Here is a 20,518-nt window from a genome sequence, read left to right as displayed (position 1 = left end):
AGACACCTAATATTATTAGCAGACACTAAATAGGTCTCTCTTATTTAGTGGCCTTAATTTATTAAATCAGGCAGAAGTGCTCTTGGAAGAGGAGTGCTGGAAAAGGGAGCAGAGCAAGCTGTGAGTTTCTAATTTGCTGGATCAGGCCCCTGGAGATCCATGTGATCTGGTGCACTAGAGGTAGTGCTATTGCAGTGACTCATAAACAGATGTGCCCAATTTACATTGTAGCTTAATACCTTTGTTTAAAAAAAAAAAAAAAAAAAGCCTTTTTTAAAAGACAAATGTGTTAAAGCAGTTGTTTCCAGTAAAATAATACTTGTGTGATTTACAAACAACTTCCTACCGCCAGAACTCATAAGAAAATGTGGAAAAAAAAATGTTTCTGTGTACCAAAAAAATTCCTAAAATAAGGACATAGCAAGGCAGTATTGCTACACACTGAACAAAAATTACTGCTGTGCTTGGGTTGGAAAGCAAGATCTTAGAGCCTGATTTCAGTTGCTAATAACTAAGGTTTGCCCTGACCAATTGCATACATTAAGGAGCAGAAACCTGTCTGTAAACATACTTAACCAGCTCCTGTTATGTAGGATACAGGGTAACTGGGACCACTATATGGGATTGCCTGGAGGCTCCTAAATCCCCTCCATCCCATTGAAACCTACACTGGGGGACTGGATGGCTGCAGGATGGCACTAACCCGAAAGCAGAGCTAACAGATACAGCCCCTAGAGCAAGCCCTGCTCTGAGGGATCCCTCGCTGGACATCTCCCCACAGCAGGATGGGATGCACGGGGGATACTGCCTCTGCCTCTGCTTGACCTGCAGCTCAGGTGTGCCTGTTTACCTGCTCCTCCCAGTTTTGGGGAGGGTAAAGGCAGGCGTGCGCTGAGAAACTCCTGTTGTTTCTGATCTCTCTGAATTTTCTTCCTGCCCAGCTCCTGCCTGCCCTGCAAGCCTAGCACTCCTATTTGACACCCCATGTGGTCTTAATGGGTTTCCCAAGCCACAGATCCAGCACAGCCACCACTTTTTGTTAGCTGCAGGGGCTGGCAATCCCCCTTTGCCTTCCAGCTCTCCACAGCACAGGTATCATATTTTTTAATGCACTTGTCACCTATTTTATCCAGGCATTTGTTGCAAAAGAAACAGTGACAGCAGATGTTTGTGGATTGGCAGGCTACTCCTCTAAGTCCATTGTGAGTGCCCTGGGCAAATGGCTTGTCCAGCTTCCAAGAGGACACAAAGTCATCTAGGCAGATGGAAAGACATGGAGGCATCCAGCAAGCCTGAATGGAGCAAAACAGGGGAATCAGGAGGCAGAGAGGGTTTTGTTTCTTTACTAGAGGATTGCAGGAGAGTGACCAAGGCCATGTCATATGTGTGGATTTATTCCAGTGGAGGATACCAGCTCAGCAAATGCTGAAGTGAGGGTGGTTTCTGGAGCATCTTGGAGCACCCCTGCATGTTGGGGTGCCTGCCCATTGATCTGCTTCCCATGGGTCAGCTGGGGATGCCTCTTGCAGCTGGAGAAGCTGGGAGGATGGGGCTGGAGAATGTCTCACCCAGGAATGGGTCACACAGCAGCCCAGCAGCCAGCAGCACACAAGGAAGCAACAAGGATAATGTGAGGAGCTCCTGTTACTTCTTGGCACGTGGGTGTCTCATCAGGGATGTCCAGTTTATTAGGAAAAATGACTGCTAATGTCAGAGACTCTTGAGGAGTCCTTAGAAATAGGGATTGAGCAGATGCCCTGAAGGCTGGCTGTGGGATGGGACTGCCTCTCGCTCTCCCAGCTCCCTGGTGTGTCAGCTTTCCATGCCTTGCCATAAAGAGTGATTCAGAGCCAAACCTCAAATGGCTGCCTTCTCAGGGGGTCTTGCTGGGATGTGTCCAGAGGAATTAGAAGTATCCTGGTATCATGGGTTGGCACAATTTTGTTTTCTGGATATAGAGAAATGTAAAATGTTTTTCCCTGCCCTAACCGTAGCATAGGTTGAGAGGAGGAGGACAGGGACCTATCAGGGGGTGGGCTGGGATATTGGCAGCTGAGTTGACCAGTGAGAGGTGTCAGTGTGACTTTGGAAGGAACATTTAAAACTAATCTGCTGCTGATCGCGCGGTCTCTCGCTTTAGATCAGCAATGAGGTAACATCGGGGGTAGCGGGCGGCCTCAGGTTGGGCCTTGCTGCCCTTTTAGGCGGCCAGGCCGGGCCTGGCAGGGTGTCTGAGGGCTGCTGCCCGCACAGAGAAAGCCTGGGCCGGCTGAGCCCCTTTCCCTTGCTTGCTGGCAGGGGAGAGAGGGCAGCTGCAGCTTGGTGGTGCGGGGCCATGTGCTCAGACCACGGCAGAAGGGGCCAAAACATGGCCCAGCTTAATCACCGCTGGCAGTGGAGAAAGGAAGCCTGCAGCTCCATAACAACTTTGAGCTGGACTGCCCTAGATGAGACCGAGGGGTGGAAGAAAGGACCTTTACCAGCTTCCTTTATCAGCACGGCCTTGCATTTTTTCTTCAGCCCTGCAGCCCGGCGCGTGCATGTGGCCTTTGCAAGCCCGGGCAGATTTTAACCCTTTCTTAGCAACACAGAAATTTAAAGCACAATTCTTCCTCGAGAGAAAGAACAAAGAAAAACAGAAGGTACATGGAACAGACACTGCATGAAGTCAGTTAGATGAGGAGTGAAAGAACTAATAATATTGGAATAGGATTGAAGAAGTGGACATTTTTAACTGGACTTTTCTAAGGTAAACTATGAAGAAATGAACTGTTCTTTGCAGCATCTTAGTATTATTTGGGTAGAATGCTATTCTAATCAAAATTAAGGACTGGTGTAATAGAGATTTATTTGGGAACTTTGAAATCCCCGCTCCTGGGTCAAAAAGGAGGTCTCAGCCTTTTGAGACAAAGATAATTTTAGATCAGAAGAAGTATTCGTAAATAATACCCCAGATACACTGAGAAGCTCTGCAGATAGAACATCACAGTCTGCGAAAACTCTGGGCGGCAGCAGATGTGTGTGTGACATTAAAAAAGACTGGACTCTTTTGTCTTGTAGCAAACATCTTCATAAAAAGATCTTAGAAGGACTCTTCTCCTAGAGTAATGAGTAGTTATGTCTAAGTAGTGAAACTGACTGAAAATCCTAAATTGTGTCTTTCTATGTTGTTCAATAAGAAAGTCAATAGTTTGTAAGAGGAAAGAAGCATGTTTTTGAAGTTTCATTCTGTTTTCGTATTTTTTTTTCAACTTTCTTTTTTTTCTATTCTTTTAGTGTGTGTTAATAAAACTATTTTTTTGTTCATTTTTAAGCTTAAGCCTGCTTTGTTTATTTTTCTCCTAATCTCTCCCTCCCACCAAAATATTAACACTAAAACCCCTACACCTGGGGAGAGGATTCTGCCACTACAGGGTGACTCAGGGCACTCAGAGGTGCTTTTCTCAGCTCTCCCATCAGTGTTCCTGAAACCTCATCACAGCCTCGGCTCAGTTTTAGCCATTGGTGAATGGAGGCTTGTGCTTGGCTCTCAGGGAACAGAAGGTTTCAGTGCTTAATTAATTTCTTCAGAGTGGAAGGTGTAATTAATGCCTGTGGTGTGCTTTGAGATCCTTGGGTCTCTTGGACAGTGTGAAATCTGGTTTGGTATATTGTTGTAGTGCATTAATTTGGTTTATATTGTATTTAATTTTTATATTGGGTTTTGTAATGGTTTCTTCTGTACCACCCTGTTCCCCTGGAAAATGTATCACGAGGTTTGTCCCTGCTGCTCCTTGCCCATCCTCCCACACTGGAATGTAACCCAGCTCTGTTCCACTCCCACATTATCCCTGATTGGGTAGTGGCTTGTCCCTGCCTCTAGCCCCATCCCCCCTGGGAAAAAGCCATGGGACCATGTGGGGCTCTCTCTCTTGCTCTGGGGACCAGGACAGGGATGGGGACCGGACTGAGCTCCAGACTTGGCGGGGGCAGGACCCCAGAATAAAGCCGTGATCCCCCCCGGACCAAGGGGAGACTTTCCTTTTGCCATCGATGGATGCCTGCTCTCTCTAAAGAAAAAGGTTTGCAGCCCCTGGGATCTTTTGGGACCCTGAAGGAAAATTCCTTCTGGCGTGGTTTCTCTCTCAAGCTAGCTGAGGCAAAAACGGAGCACAGGCTCCGAGGGAGAGAGCCACTTCAATTTATGAAAATCATCACTGGCCAACACCACACGCCAGGCACGGCCATCTCAGTGTGGCCACTCATCCTGTCACCATGTTTGGGGGTCTTTTGGTCTCCTGGTGCTGTCTTGTGGAGGGCCATGGGCAGATGCAGCCCAAAACATCTTATTTCCCCTCCATGCTGACAGTCCCCAGTCAGTGCAAATTGTCCTGGGGGCAGGGAGCCAAATGGAGAAAAAAAGTCCCCTCACTCCTTAAAAAGGGGTCATCTGTCTCCTTCCCTGCTATGCACTCACAGACTTGTGATTTGTTCCCGAATTCCCTTTGTTTTTCTGCAATTTCTTCAAAGAGGGAAAACTGTCACTAGTTGCTTCATGCTGGCTTTAGAATAAACCATCTTTCAAAGTGTAGGCAAACTGGGTTAAAAATGGATATATTTTGGCAGCTTAGGACAGCTAGGCAAATTTCCTTCCTGATATCTATAAAGTGTTTTGTTGGGTTTTTTTTTGTTTGTTTGGTTGTTTTTTTTCTTCTTACTGTCAGCATTGTTTTTGTGGGTATTAAACATGAACATGAAAGAGAGTGCAACAGATTGCAGGTATGTCAAGTTCCAGCACAATCAGCTGCCATTATTTAAAGAAGATGCTTTTAACCAAGTCTTTAAAATTCCCTCCTCATTTATTGATTTTCAGGTGTATAACTGTACAGAACTGCTCCCTGGTCCACCCTCTCATGATACCATTGCTCATGCTCTGGGTGATCCACAGACATTTTACATCACCAAGCATTAACAGAAATAAATTAACACTTTAAAAGTGTAAGTGTATTTCATAGGAGTCAGGCAGGATATTTGGAAGGGAAAGAAATGTAAACTGAATGAAATTCTTAAACAATATTATTGATATGACAGGACTAAAGAGTTTTTCTGTGAAAAGTGCCTCTTTTTATCCCTCTAATAAGTCCATTACTTGCACTCAGGAATATTTTAAGGTCCTTTTCATGCTGAATCTGGAGTTGAGCATGCTTTGCATTTCAAGCTTTGCCTATGAATCAGTAGAAGCCAAAGTTATTTCTGCTTTAAAATAACAGGAACAGGGAACAGCTTATCTCTTTTCATTCTGAGTCCTTACATTATTTTACTGGACAGAGTTTGTGTTGGCTATAAAACAGGGCATTCATAAAATCTATGAGAAGGAATTTAGTCTAAGAATGAAGTCTAGATTACAGTATGCATAAAGACTCATTTTCTGAAGGCCATTAAGAAATTCCAAATCTGAGCTATTTTGAACAGTGACTTTAAATTAGCCTTGCTAATTCCAGTAATTCAAGCCGATAGTGGAGTTTACAAATCTATTAGATGAGGCCTTCCCATAATTACAATCTCCATGTGCTTTTCAGCTGAGTTGGCACAAAAAAAAGAAAAAAAAAAAAAAAAAAAAAAAAAAAGGGAGGGGGAAATGCTCTTTCTGTTCTGGCTTTTGAGATTAATAACTCTAAAGAACAGTTTAGCGGCTGTATTGCACCAATAAGATATCCCCTGTCCTGGACTCGTAAATTCATTTTGCCTCTAATGTGCAAGTGAAATGCAGAGGAGAGACTAGATTTTTTGCTGCTTTGTTTTTCCTGTTGTCTCTTTACAAAGGAGAATTCATGCTGCTGGTGCTTGTAGTTCAGTTTTTAGTTATTTATTCACAGGTGGTAATTCTTCCTGGGAAAAGAAAGAGTGTGCCTGGTTACCCTCTTTTGTGGGCAGAAAAAAAAACCCAACCCAACCTTTGGTGAATAAATCCAGATTAGATCAGGTGGAACAATGATGCAAAGGTGCAACCCTTATTATTCCTCTGCACAAAGATGTTGATTTGCAGATGCCAAAACAGCTAAAAATTCCCAATGTGATGGAAAGGTTTTGAGAATATGTTTTCAAAGCCATAAGGCACAAAACCATGAAACAAAATTGGGTGCATTATTTAAAAGGGTGTTAATTTTATTAGAACCAAGCTGAGGTAATATAAGGGCAAACCTAAGTATTCACATCAGCACTTAACTCAGGCTGCAATGTTCATAAAATGTCCTTTTGATCAAGCTGTGAGTGTTTTGATCCTTATTCTATGAGCATCATTCAAAGTGACCTAACTGTAGCTCCAAACAGGCATCTGCAGCTGCAGAAGTCCTTGAGCAATAACAGGTCAGGAACTTGAATGTGTGCTCTGCCGGGAATGCTAATATTGCAATCCCTTTTTGTTGTTGTTCCAAATAAGAGGGAAAGGACAATAACTCTCATGAAATAAAAATTCCCAACAGAAAATTATCCTACTACTGTTGACTGTGGATACTTGAGTCAAAATATTAAACAAAATTATGATTTTAATCTATCAGAATTATAATGGCATGGCTGCTAAATAATTTTATATCATCCCCACATGGGTGTTTGACCTTTCTCTTCTTGGTAGCATTGTCACACTGGCACATTGGTGAGTTTTAGAAGACCACTCTGATTTAAGAGGATGTTTTTCTGTGGGGCACCCACAGGAATGGGTGCAAGTCCTGTGGCTCACAAAACCATGGCAGCACATTGCACAATCACATGGTGCCTGTTTGGAGTAGGGATGGACCAAAACTCTTGCAGAAGCCTGTCAGTCGTCTCCTCCTCTCGCTGTTGCAGGCAGGTTTCCTACCACTGATGCACGATGTCCATAGGCTCAGGTATATGCAGCAGATTGTGCCCGAAAAATCTGCTTATGGAAAAGTCAAGTAGAAACAGCTCTGCTGTTTTTAGGGGCTGGAGGGAGCTGCTTTTGCTCCCCAAGGTTGGGATGATGGCTGGGAATGAGTGAGGTGGGGTGGGGGCCACAAGCAAGACTCTTTTTTTCTGAGGCAGTGAAGAGATGGGGGAGGTAGAAATGCAATTTGTGATTTCCAGGAAACTTTTATCTCTAATCCCTGTAATCTGTTTTAGAGAGGATTTTGTGATTTTGAAAGGATTTACAAACTGGATTACATAGCCTTTTTATTTTGATTTTCCACTGTGATTGTGACATTCCTGAGAGAGAGCCATGATTGCTTCAGATAGGATGGAGAAGGAGGCATTTGTGGGCTTGGACCTTGGAGCCCTATTGAGTTGTCACCTCCATGTTTCACTGCTTGCTGGGTCAATGGAGGTGTCCCCAGAACAATTTGGATTCTCCCACATGAGCAATGTGTCCTTGTCCCTGGCACCTTCTTGTGGCTGTACAAGCTAACCTGGGGAGATGCCAGGCAGAAGCCCAGGGCCAATCCCCTCCATCCCTTGCTCCTTGATCTCCAGCATGGTCCCAAGCATGACAGGGAGGCCCTGGGCCCCCAGGAAAGTGTGTGATGGCAGAGGTCCAGCACAGTCCAAGCACTGCAGTCACAGTGTCCTGGTGCTCAGCAGGGATGACACTGGGATTCCCATTGGAACTGCCACCACCATTTAGATCCGGCTTTCAGCACCATCATTCCACCGGTGCTTTGGGGTCAGGGTTTGCTCTTGGCCTGGGAGGGAGGCAGGGAGCAGAAATCAGCCAGGGTTTCTGTCAGATGTTACAGGCACCCAGTGAGCAGCTGGGTTTAATTTGGGTCTTTCTCCACAGTCATGCAGTGCAAAGCCAGGTCCTGGTTTCAGACTACAGAGATTGTTCCTGGGACTGCTTCCAGTGCAGGGAGCATGTCCTGAAGCTGTTAAAACGTTGCAGCCTATGAAGTCAAACCTTCTTCTATATAAATTGGAAAAGTTGGGTACAGTGATGTTTCCCAGGACCATCTGCATTACCTCATTTTTATAGGCTGAAGTCACTTTAATGTTGTTTTAATGCGGGTCCAGAATTTTTTTTTATTATTATTTGTTATTTATGCAGGTTAACACAATGAAAAAAGCCTGGCAATGCTGTTGCCACTTGGCTCCCTTCTCTCAGCAGCTCTTTCACCTCAGCTCTTGCTCTATGCAAACATTTCCCTGGCATGAACAGGGGGAGCTTGCTGTCCATCCATGCTGGTGATCCTGGGCAGTGTCAGAGCACAAAACCTCAGGAAGTTTCTCCAGGAGCAGAGGCAGGCTGAGCAGAGGAGCATGGAGTATTACTATGCTTGAGACTAACTTCCAGCTCTGCTGTGGGCTGAGCAGGTATGTCCATGCACAACCCAAATTCTTGGGTTTTGACCTGAAATCTCACTTGAGATATTTCCCTTAGCATCATGAGTTGTAGCCTGGTGGATGTCCAGGGATTCTTCACTGAGTGTAGACATTGCACAAAGTCCTTATCCCTTCTGATTGAAGAGGCACATTCCGGATTGCCTGCTTGAAGCAGGAATGGCACAAACCCCTGGTCTCTGTGGCCTGGGCACTTTTGGGTCTGGTTTCCACACACAGTGAGTCACAAAGGAAGGTGTCAGATGTTCCTGGGTGCCATAACACCACCATGAGCTTTCTAATCAAGAACTGAGAAATATCCTTCTGCCTTGAGGGCTGCTTTTAGTGGCTAACATCTGGAAGGCAGCCACCATTGCATTTTCCTTAGTACTGCATTTTGTCAGGTCCTGCTAATACCTGAATGTCACAATGTCCTGAGCTTAGAGAGTTGAAGGCTAGCATGTAGCAAGAAAGAGCTTCCTCTCCTGGTCATATCCAAAAGCTTTTGGGGAAGAAAACATGAAGGAGAAAATTTCAGTTAGATGGGAGTATGTTGTTTTTAGTCATTAGAGGGAATATGAAGCATTTAATTTTGCTATCATTGGGAACCTTACTTCCCAAAATCAGGACTGTACGGAGATGTCTCAGGTAACAGCAGAGTGATCAAAAGGGATGTCTTTGTGATTTAGATCTTGAAGGTCTCCAAGCAGGAAGAAGATGACTCCACATCTGGGTGGGCCAAGGTACTGGGGGATCTGCAGGACCATTGCTTGACCCAGTCCTGTATTGCTGCCACTTAAATAATTTCACTTCTATTCATACACTTCTGTTTCCAGCTATTCCTCTTTTTATTTGTTGACTCCTGTCTTTGTAGATGTTTTTGGCTGTAAATGTTTAGCTCCCTATTTTTCAATGCTATTCTTCTAAGCTCCTTTAGGTAGCAGCTGTTCTTCTGGACTGTACATCTGGATAGCAGACCAGGGTAATGCTGCTTCATCGGCAAAGTACAAGGACTCCGGCACTTCCAATTAATAATGTAATGAGATTTGTTAATTTTTAATAGATCAAAAGTGCATTTTGCTAAATATGTTTTTGTGGCTCTGCTCCGCGAGTGCAGTTCAGAAACTCTTTCACGCTCTGCCAAGGGGAAAACGAGGAATGCAGTTGCAGATGCCAGATTCTCTTCAGGGTAGACCTAGAACAAACCAAGGAGCAAAGAAGAATGTAGAGTGTGGCTTCAGGCCCCACGTTGCATGCACCACACCTGGTTCTTCGGGCCTCATGTTTGGGAGCCACACCAATGGCTTCGGGCCCCACGTTGCATGCACCACACCTGTGGCTTCAAGCCCCATGTTGGGCACCACACCTGTGGCTTGTCTCTCTCACGGAGCTCCGGCTCCGTTTTCGTTCTGGCAAGCTCAAGACAAGCCACAGTTCGGAGGAGTTTCCTCAGAGTCCTAAAACCTGGGAGGCAGCCGAGAACCTTTCCCCTAGCACAGGAGAGTGAGACCTCGTTGGCAGCAAAGGAAGGAGGTCTGCACTTGATCCGAGGGCGAAACCAAGGCTTTATTCAGTCTTTTTTCTGTCGTCCTGCCCCAGACCTAGCCTGGGTCACGAGTTCCGTCCAACTGCCCGAATCAAGAGGCTGCCCAGCCACATGGTCTGTGGCTTATATCCAGGGAAAGGGCTCTGGGAGGAGACAAGCCACTACCCAATCAGGGATAAGGTGGGAGTGGAACAGGGTTGGATTACATTCAAGGAAGGGGACTGGGAAGAATGTGGGAGATGGGCTGAGGGAAGGGCAGGGACAAATTTCGGGATATTACATTTTCCAGGAGAATAGGGAGGTACAGAACAAACCATTATAAGACCCCATATAAAAATGAAATACAATATGAAACCTAATAACACACAGCAACAAAAGAGTATGTTTTCAAAGTAAACATAGGTCCAGGTCCTAAATTATGGCTCTTCCATGCCACCAGCCTCTGGCCAAGGTGCTGAGAAGGAGCAATTGCTGGAATTGGGGTCATGGTGCAGCCCCTCTGCCTGTACACTGTGTTGGGTTTTGAGGGTGTTTTGTCCCTTCACCCCATCAAAAGCTTGCAAATGTGTGTGGAGAGACTTTTGTGGTAGTACTGGAAGTTGGGGAGCCAGGGTGTGCATACTGGCTGTCTCTCAGAGCTCATTGCCCTGTGTAACCTGAACAGCACCTGGTTCAACCCCTGGTGTGGGACTGAGATGGACCTTCCTCACATCTGGATCCCCCCCAAATCAATTTACTGCTGCCTTCTAGAGAGCATCAATCCTAGGGGAACTTCCTCCCCTGTTGGTCCTGGGTTTGTGGTGGTACCTGTGGTCTCTGGGTCACTGGTGAACACGGGCTGCAGGCCATGGGCCATTGGTTGCACACCAGCAGCCGAGAGGTGGCAAACAGGCAAGTGGGGGAAAAGTCTTGTTTTGCAAATCAGCAATCCCAAACCTGACTCCTTTGGGTTTCTGCCCAGGAAGTTGTTTTTTCCCCTTGCTGCTGAGCCATGCCAGGCTCTCTTGGCCATGTTGCTGATGGTGGCAGGGTGATGTTGAGCTGGATTTTTTCTTCTTTTTTTTCCCAAATCCATATTTCCAAGAGCCACACCTCCTAAATTGCTGTGGAGGAGGTGGAAAAGCAGAGGCACAAGACCATGCACATGCTGCACATCCATCTTGGTGATCTGTGCCAACAAAAGCACCACAGCCAGCCCTGGATCAGTGCTTTAATTACACACCGGTGCGGCCGCACCTATGGCTGGGCTATTGCAGCTCATTGTGCAAGAAGACAACTGGCAAACCTGTTGGTGCTCCAGGATTTTAATGGTAATAAGCCAGAGGGCAAAACCTCCCTGATGAATGAAACCATGCTTGGCTAGGTGTTTGAAAGAGTTTAAGGTATTTTGGAGAAGCAGAATGTTGGGAATCTCGCTGTGTCTGTTGGTGCCATGTAACTCAATGGATGGTTTCAGGTATTGTCTTTGGGAAGGCAGAGGTGTGTTTGTAATATGAGCTGTTTGCATGAGAAAACCAGATAACTGCAGGCTGAGGTGAGCAGAGGTTTTGGTGTTCCAGCAGGAAATGTTTGGGATGAAATTAGACTGTTCTTCTACATTTCAGGTGCAAATGCCTGTGAGGGTGAAATGGTTGGTACTGTAGAGATTTGGAAGCCAAGGTCAGGCAGACCAGTCTGTGGAATCACAGGCTCTTATGCTTCACCTTGTAATGAGTCAACAGTTTGGGCTTGACTCAAACATCTCTCCCTTTAAGAAATCCTGTCCTGTTTTGTAGACAGCCAGTCTATTGCATCTATTGGCAACTTCTTCCCCACACTGAAGATGCTTGCTGCTTAAAAAAATTAAACAAAGCAACACACTCTGGAGATTGTAATTTTCAGTGGCAATGGTAGCATGTGCTTTCCTAAGAAAAACAGTCCTGAAGGAAAGATGCAGGCAGATGCTGGCAGATGCAGAAGCTTGCCAAGCTGCCTTAACTGTCTGTGACATTTCTATTTGATGTGTTTTGCGCTCACTGGAAACATGATCCATTCCCTTCACACCACAGTGTTTCCATAATCTGCAAACCAGGGCCATCACCACAGCAGCCCTGTTGGCTGAACACGCTGTGTTAGGCTTAATGGTTTCACCTGTGTTGGGATCCCCTCACACCCATCACGGCTGCACGAGGCACTGGCAGAGCTATCAAGTGCCAGGGGGAGGCAGTTTTCATGCCTGGCCATCCATTATGGCTGTTACTATATTGGGTCCATTGCCAGAACCATCTGCTGGGGCAGGCTTGGCAGGCAGGCAGCCCAGATGCCTGGCTGGGACATGACATTCCCTGTCTCTAGGCTGTGGGCAGCAGCTGAGCCAGCCTGTGGCAGCAGGGATCTTGGAGGTCATTTACCAGCCATTTGCTAGCAGTTCTTTGCTTAAGGCCATGTTGTCATTTTTGGGGTGAAAAGGAGTGTTTTGGTAGGCAGCATTGGATTTGGCAGAGGAAAGCCTATGTGCCAGTACTCTTCCTCCCAGCTCCTGCTGTGCCAGCTGCCATGGGACGTTTTATCCCAACTCAAACCCAACTTTCTCCCAGTTCAGCTGTATTTTGTAGCTGTCTCCAAAGCTGGTGTGGTTCAGCAAGAAGAGCTTTCCAATGATTCCTACCCAATAAGCTTGTGCAGAGTCAGTATGCCCAATTCTAGTCCAAATCCATGGGAAAATGTCGCTGCTTTATTTTGTGGATGTGGAAAGTGCGTGTTGTAGAGCTGGCACTGGGTTTTGTCATCCATGCTGTGAGGCCATTGAAACTGTTGCTCTCTTGGGAGCACAGTGCAGCAGCTTTGTGTTAGAGAGGCTTTGGTTACAAAAGATGCTTCTGGAAGGATCAGCTTGTGTGTGGCTGAAGACCTTTCACCAGCTGTGTGAGGATTCCGGGAAATTGCACAGCACGCTCAGCTTGTGTGAGGAGGGGGAGAAAAAAGCAGAGCAAATGATTGACTATTATTTTAAAGGTACTATCTAATCTGCAGCCTAGAGGACAAGAGGGACCAAAATGAGTGAAAACTGGATTTGTAATTAGTGCAGATTGTTGGTAATACCCCCTGGACTCTGACTAATTATAAACAGAAACAGATTTTTCTAGTTTCCTGCTCTCCCCTGGAAGTCTTTGCAGGCCAAAGGGCCACTTTGTACTGAGAAACTGATGCCAGTGAATTGAGTGATCAGAGCTGAACTGGTGGTGACGTTTAATGCAGAAGGTGGCTGGGTAGAGGGGAGGCAGAGGAGTAGCTTCTCTCAGGTTATTTTGCAGTGTAAAGGCAAAGTTTTGGGTGGAAGTGGCCAAAATGGATTATGCGGAAGGCTATTTTCTGTTACCCCACCAGCTGTCCTGCTGTTCCAACCTTACTAATTCTGTGATTCTGTGATGTATATTTTTAATGTTGTTATTGCCTGGATCGGCTGGCTGAGGTCTGTTAGAGGCTCATACTTTTTATTTTCCTTTCCTCTGATGTAGCAAAGGTCATTAGAAGTTAAGTGAAAGGGATTTGCAAGGGTTACAGATACATTATTAATACAAAAATAAAAGATGTTTGGCTAAATCCATCACGCCTATAAATACAGTTGGGCACAAATAAGGAGTAGGATACAATGGAAGGAACAGTGAAAACAAACGGCACACCCAAGCACTAAACTTCTGAAGCAGTCAAACATGGCGAGGAAAATAGTACTCTAATCTCTGATGACAAGAGGGTTTCTGTTCCCTTCTCTTTAATTTGGCCAGAAGGGAATAGCGAGAGAATCACCATCCCCATTTAGGTGAAATGCTGCTATTTAAAAAATTATCCTTACTCAAGTTGAGGTGAAATACCAGAATTTGAAAATTTCCCATGCAAAGAATATGTTTGGAACACTTCTTTTGATACATCCTGGCTGAATGTTTCCAACAGGATTCAGCTGCTGCATTGAGACCATGCAGGAAATCTCAAATTACATTCCAGAACAGGACTGTAAATAGGGCCATCAAAACCCTTTGTGCTGTTAAGGACCTTGCTGAAACACTCTCTTGTTTCAAATTTCTTTTCTAAAGGGAAGGCAAGAGTAGTTACTCAGTTCCTGGGGACTTTTAGTTTTGCTAGGATGTCCAGTAAGAGAATATTCTGCCGCAAAGGCTCTCATGATCACTGGTCTGGGAGCATGTGGGTGCCTGACAGTACTGTGACCCCATAGAGCATCTTTTAGGTTTCAGGAGCCTTAGTAATGTGTGGAAATACCTTCCAAAACACACTAGGGCAGGTTGTGATCCAACATTGTGCCAGCTGAGGAGTCTTGAGTCAAACAACCAACTGTGAAATAATCTGCTGTGATTTTATTAACTCCAAATCCCTTCATTTATTTTCCAGAAATGAGTTTGGGAAAATAAGGTGGTGCAGGCAGGCTGCTCCCAAACTGCCCTGAAGCCTGAGCATGCTTCATGCCAGAGGGACTTGTTCTTTCTGTGCTTGGAAAGTCTCTCAGTACATCCCTTTCAAGGTGGCACTTTTCTTCCCCTGCTCTTCCTGTGGGTGTGCAGTGCCAGAGGACAGCAGCATATCTATACTATTTAGAAGAAAAGCAGAAAAGCTGTGGTAAAGAGGAATTGCAGTATTTGTGGGAACCTACTCAAGAATTCAGTTTACCAGGCGGTTTCTGCTTGCACCTGGCCCTCTGTGTGGATGGATAACTGCTCCCTTTGAGCCATTTCTGACCCTCTTTGATGGCCTGGGATGACTCACTTGTCATGCTTACATCGTTCTGCTTTTGTTTTGCAATGTTTGGGTATTTTTTGATTAATAAGTACTACCTGTTTGCCTTGGCAGTGGTGTTCATTGGATTGATGTGGCATTTTTTAGATAGAGCGTCTATTCAGTTTCTTGGATTCTTTCTCAGGGGTGGGGTGGGATGATCCAAACCTTTCCAACATGCTAGTGATCCAGGAGGCTTGTAAAAGGCTTGAGCCAGGGCCTCTTCTGATGGAAACCACCAGTTTCCTCCAACTCCAAAGGCCAGGCTCTTAGGGTAAGACAAACAGGCTTAATTGATTCCCATTTGGGTGAGAAACCTGGACCCCAGAAGGAGATGGCAGCAGCACAAGCAGGGCAGCAAGGGCCCCACTGCTTTGAAACAAGCATGGGTGCACCCACTCAGTCCAGCTGATTGACAGGTTCAAATGCCCCAGGTAGATCTGGCTAATAGCATCTTAAACCACATTTTTCCTCTTTGTTCTTGGCCCTGAGATTTGCTGGTGTCTTGTCTTTCCATATTGTCTATTTGGACTTCTTTATTCTTCCCTGACCCAGCAAGACAAGGGCTACTGTGAGTTACTGCTCAGCAGGTCCCTCGCAGCCAGTGATGGGTTGCCACAAGCTTTTCCCTGTTAATGTCATGCTCCTCTGCCAGGACTATCAAAACTTTTATACTGGATGTTTTCTTGGATTGAAACCCACACGTGCTTCATCTCAAAGTCTTCATGTTGCAACACCAGCATGCCCAGAGTGCATGATCCATTCACATTCCTTCCTTTGATGAGGTGAACCAGGGATGGGATGTGTTCTCAGTGTTGTAAGAAGCATATTTTGCACACTCTTACATAAGATTACAGGAATGCAGAGCTCCTCAGGTCCTACAGCCAGGAGGCTTTGGTGAGCACTCCTGTTGAGTGCAGGACTGACAAGATGTTTGCTAAGCTCTTCTGGCCCATCAAGCCCTATGATGCCTTTGACTGCAGCCAGACCCAGCTGCCCTCAGCTGTGGCATGGCTGCCCCCAGAACTCCAGTTTTTGGGGGGGGCTGGATGTGCTGTGCGTCAGAATGTTGACACACACTACCTGTTACTGATCACCTCTCCTGCTTTCAGAGCTGACATATGACCTGGATATGGATGACATCTCTGCAAATAAGCAGCTTCTAAATCAGCAAAGCAAAGATGGTGCTGCAGTCGCCAGCAGCGACCCTGGGCGTGCGGCCACCCACCCCAGTCCTGCTGCTGCCATCACCCTGGTCCTTCCACTGCTGCTGGGCCACCAGCCATGAACAGTGCTGGTGGCATCACTGTGTCTCTCCATGCCTTTTTTTAGTGAGGAAGATATTTGGAACCTCTTCTGAAATATATGCACATTTCCAAAAACAGGACAAATTACCTGAGTCAGTATTTCAAGACTCTTCACAGAAAAATACCCCCCAGATTAAAAAAGTGTTGGTTCATGGCAAACTAGTAAATATCTAACAGTGCTTTTTAAAGATAATCCTGTTTAATATAAGCAGGTTCATATTAAATTGTGTTCCTCACAGTTTTTGAACACTGAGGTCTCCCTTGCTGTTAAGGTGAAGACCATATTTCATTTTGAGTTGTTCGAACATGCATGGGGTACAGAATACCTATGGTTTATGAAATACTCTCAGCAAATATCATACCCCTGATCCTAGTTGACTTAATACAGATTTTTTTTTTCTGTAGTTTGAGCAGTTTTTGTACTTACTCCAAATTCAAGTCTCACCCCTGAGAATCTGGTCAGGACATAACAGAGAGCATGTGAAAACAGGGGAGAGAAAAGATCAGACAGGAGGAAAGATGCTGTGGAAGAGAAGCTGTCATGCACTGGGATTGTGGTGGAGATGTGCTCCCCCGGGCACAAGGCCCACTTGCATCATGGCAAGTTGCAGGTGATTTTGCTGCTCACTTCCCAGCCAGGTCCTGAAGCCCTTCAGTGCAGGTGGCTGATCCCCACCAGCATCCTTGTGGCACATGCAACAACCTGGTTTCATTCTTCAGAAGTGAAGCACCTCCTTTCCCATGGGAAACCTGCAAACACAGCTCCAGCCAAAGGACAGATAGCAGGGTTGTACACACTGTGCTTTTCAGGGTGAACAATGGCTGTCCAACGTGTTGTGCTATGAAAGGGGAAAAGAAAAGGATTTACAGGAGCCTGAGGCAGATGAGACTCTTACTCATGTTTCTTTGCATGTTCCTTACGTAAGCTATCTCTATAATAAAGATTGGTTGCTCTATAAGTGGTACCCTGGAAGTAGCCTCCCATGTGTGCAAGTGTTGTACTGGAGTGGGAAGCCTGAGAACACCAACTGTGCCTGGCTCAGGGACACCAGGGAAAGACTTGGCTTGGTATGATTAAATGAATGGGCTAGGTTTGATTTGGTTTCTGGCCAAGATGATTGCATATTTCTGTTTAAGAACTACCTTTACTAGAGTGTTTATGTCTGCAGTATCTTAAGCTGCAGCATGTGCATGTACGTGTGCATACACCCCCTCGCACACACATGCATGCTTCAAATATTTGTGTGCATCAGGCCTCTTTTACAGCAGCTTTATGTTTAGGAGAAAGTAGATAATTCCAAACCATGCAGTCAGATGGTCTGGAGAGTGGAAACTTTACCCAGTCTAAGTGGTGGGGCTGTCCTGTCTGACTCTGATTTGAAGCCTTGGAATTGTGTGAAGTGCTTTGGGTTTGTGGCAGAAGGAGAGATGATTGTTCCCCAACTCCTCTGCATGGAGATGTTAACTCCCAGTTCACCGCTCCTGATGCAAAGGAGCAGATCTGGGCTAACCCATGGCATGACCTGATGGTTAATTGTTAGAGACCTGTCCTCTTGGTTTCAGAATCCCCATGTCCCATCCACACCAGGGTGAGTGTTGGGGGTATTTGGGCAGTGCTGGTGACATGCCGTATTCCTGTAAGGGCTGATTTTTTGCATCCATGCACTGTGATGTGGCTTTGTATTTTATGTTTTCGTATTTTATATTTCACATGTTCGCAAATGAAACTGCAATCCTCTCTGTCTCTTGGGACTGTGCTTTGATCCCTGAGTCAGAGGGGTCCTGGTGCATAGGGCAGTGCAAGGGAGAGCTAATAGTGGTGCTGGCAGAGGCATTTCTTCACCTTCCTGCTTCTCAGCTCTTGTTCTGGCCAAGCTCTTTGCATCATCCCAGCTCTCCGTGCTGCAGCTGACTGCGCGCATGAGCCTCTGCTCCACCAAAGGGAATATTTTATTAGTGCCACTTGAATTTGAATCTCTTCTTCCCTTCTGATCATTTTCCTTTCATCCCCCAGGAGCACTGGGGGTGGAAGTGGGCTGCTGGGTTTGTTCAGCGATGATGTGCTGCCTCTGCCTTGCCAGGTATCGCTGGTACCAGTGCAGGGACATCATCTCCTCTAATATTATGTCAGAAATATTCTGTGTGCTGCTGCTTCCTTAGATAAGCAGCAGGATGGGAGGGTGGCAGCAGTTTTTTGGTACAAGTCCAGTGTGTTTTCTCTCTGAGGAGCTGGCTGTGCCTTGCTGTGTCTCAAAGCCTGATGGGTTCTCCCACTTGCATCACCACAGTGCGATGCTAATGCTTCTCAGCAGAAGACCCCTCTGAGGCACGCTGAGCCTGGTTTCCCTTTTCTGTTTAGCAAAGCTATGCTTGCTGGAGACTTTGTCATGATCAGAGATCACAAAAAACAGCCTCTGAGCCCACTATCTGCCAAGTTTCTAAAATAACGAATTATAACTTGAAAAAGCAGCTGTTGAATTTTCCCCTGCCCTGGGTTTGTGCACATGTTTTAACGGGGGTTTGCAAGGAATACCCTGGCCACTGAGGTGGAACAGAGCTGATGTTCAGTTTTGGGCAGTGTTTCATTCCCATAATGAGAAATAAGGAATTTTTTTCCCTGTTTGTTTCTCTACACCACTTCTGTGTACTGTGACATGCCTTGCCACGGGATGGGGCCCCTCCATCAGGAAATGAGCACTGTTACCTCCCCTCTGCATGTGTACCTGGAATTCCAAATCTTGTCCCAGGGCATGAAGGTTTAACTGCTAATACACAGTCGAGATTACTTCAACTTTTTCATTATTGATATTATTATATATTACTAATGAGTATACATATCATATATATGATAATATGTTTATATGAGTCAAGGAGGAGGGGGGCTTGAGCTGCTGGCAGGTGCCAGGTCTGCAGCTCAGCTGTGCACACAGCACCATGATAACACAGTGATGTGACTTTGGCACCAGTAGTGGCCACTTCTGGCCAGCAAAGTGTGTCACCAGAGTAAATACCTGGGGTTTTAGATGAATAGAGGAGTTTATGGCATGAAGGTGCTTCTGTGAAAAAAAAAAAAAAACAACAAAAAAACCAAAAAAAACAAAACCAAAAAAACAGTGGAAAAACTCCTTTTCAGATAATTTTTAGCTTTGTGATGAAACCCTGGGCCAGTCCTGAGCTGTTGCTGACTCCAGTCCCTACGTCTCCCTGTGTAGAGCCGTGGACTCCTTGGTGCAGCTGCCAGCACTGTGTCCCAGTGGTGCCTCGTGGACTTGGGACCATGTGCTGGCACCAGATAAAGGCCTGGCGACCTTGGGAATGTTTCCCATCTCAGGTGGTTGAGCCCTCACTTCTGCCAGTTAACCTTAATGCTTCCTGGCCAGTTCTGCAGCTCCTTTAAGCTCCACTGGCAGCAGTGGGGTGGCAGGAGCCTGCTGGCCCCATGCACATCCCACATGTGGGCAGGACTAAACAGCATCACCCCTCATGTATTCTGCAAAATAAAAAACTGCATTAAAGGTAAAACTGCATTCCCTGGAGGGGTTTGCAAGCAGCCTTAAAAAGGTGATGAAGCTGACACCTTTCCCTGTCTGAGGATGGTGATGAGATGCAAACATGTGCTTAGTATGTGTAATGTATTTCTGCACTAACCAGGTGTCCTAGGGTAACTTAATGATGCTTGTATCCCCAATCGTCTGTTCTGTTTGTGCTGTATATTGAGTCCTGTGCCTTTAAGACTGGTTCTAAGAGCAAGGAGAAGCGCGGAGTTTGTTTTGAGAAAACTGCCTGACTCCTCCACATTCTTCTGCGGACGGGGTGTTCGGCAGAGGCTTGGAGAGACTGCAGGACAGAGATCTTTTTTTGCTTTTAGTTAGTTTCAGCTAGCTAGGGCAGAGAAGTTCCCTGGACTGTTTTTTTTTTCTTTTTCTTAGAACTGTTTAAACCTGCTCAGGACAGAAAACCCAGGGGAGCACTGGGGGCTGCACCTGCGGCCCACCGGGGCCTGGACCTCAGCATTTTCCAGCAGCGCCGGAGGGACTGGGACTGAGGAGAGACACTGAGAGAGAGAGAGCCGAGCTACACCCACGGCAGGGACTTTCTCAATTTGCCATCTCACTTCAGAAGGAGAGGTTTTATTGTTTCATATTATTCATTCTTTATACTTGTATGCACTTCATTTATTTAGTAAAATAGTTTTTTCCACTTTTTCTCCAAAGAGGATTTTTTTTTTACCGGTCCGGTTGGAGGGAGGGGCCACTTGGGTTTGCTTCCTTAGAGGGATCCTATACAGGGGTTTTCTCCCAAATTTGTCCCAAACCAGGACACCAGGCATCAAATTATCATTTGAAACCAAAATATTTTTGTTGGATGGGAAATCCCAGTTGATTAATCAATTGACTAATAGTTTAGTGCTGGAATGGTAAAATCTAACACACTGAACAGCTGCTAGAAACAGCTGGTGCTTACTGTTGCTTTGTGTGGCAACAGTGACCATCGTGTCCAGGAAGGTTATAAAGACCGGCAGGGAAACAGACAAGACAAGTCTTTGTCGTTAAGCATGAGAATCCATGTATTCCCCCCTACCCCAGGCCAGGGA

General features: G+C 45.9%; 1 protein-coding gene across 1 annotated transcript in view; it reads left to right on the top strand.

Moving 5' to 3' along the window:
* The window catches only part of GPC3 (glypican 3), a 166,651-nt gene extending 150,746 nt beyond the window's left edge, over nucleotides 1-15,905 (top strand). Inside the window, 1 exon segment of the mRNA XM_040089155.1 lies at nucleotides 15,730-15,905. Within this exon segment, the coding sequence (XP_039945089.1) occupies nucleotides 15,730-15,905 (176 nt within the window).
* The last annotated feature ends 4,613 nt before the right edge of the window (nucleotides 15,906-20,518 follow it).

This window comes from Hirundo rustica, chromosome W (assembly GCF_015227805.2).
Source record: "Hirundo rustica isolate bHirRus1 chromosome W, bHirRus1.pri.v3, whole genome shotgun sequence".
Taxonomy (NCBI): domain Eukaryota; kingdom Metazoa; phylum Chordata; class Aves; order Passeriformes; family Hirundinidae; genus Hirundo; species Hirundo rustica.
The sequence above is the reverse complement of the archived record's forward strand: the minus strand, read 5'-3'. Positions and strand labels throughout refer to the sequence as shown.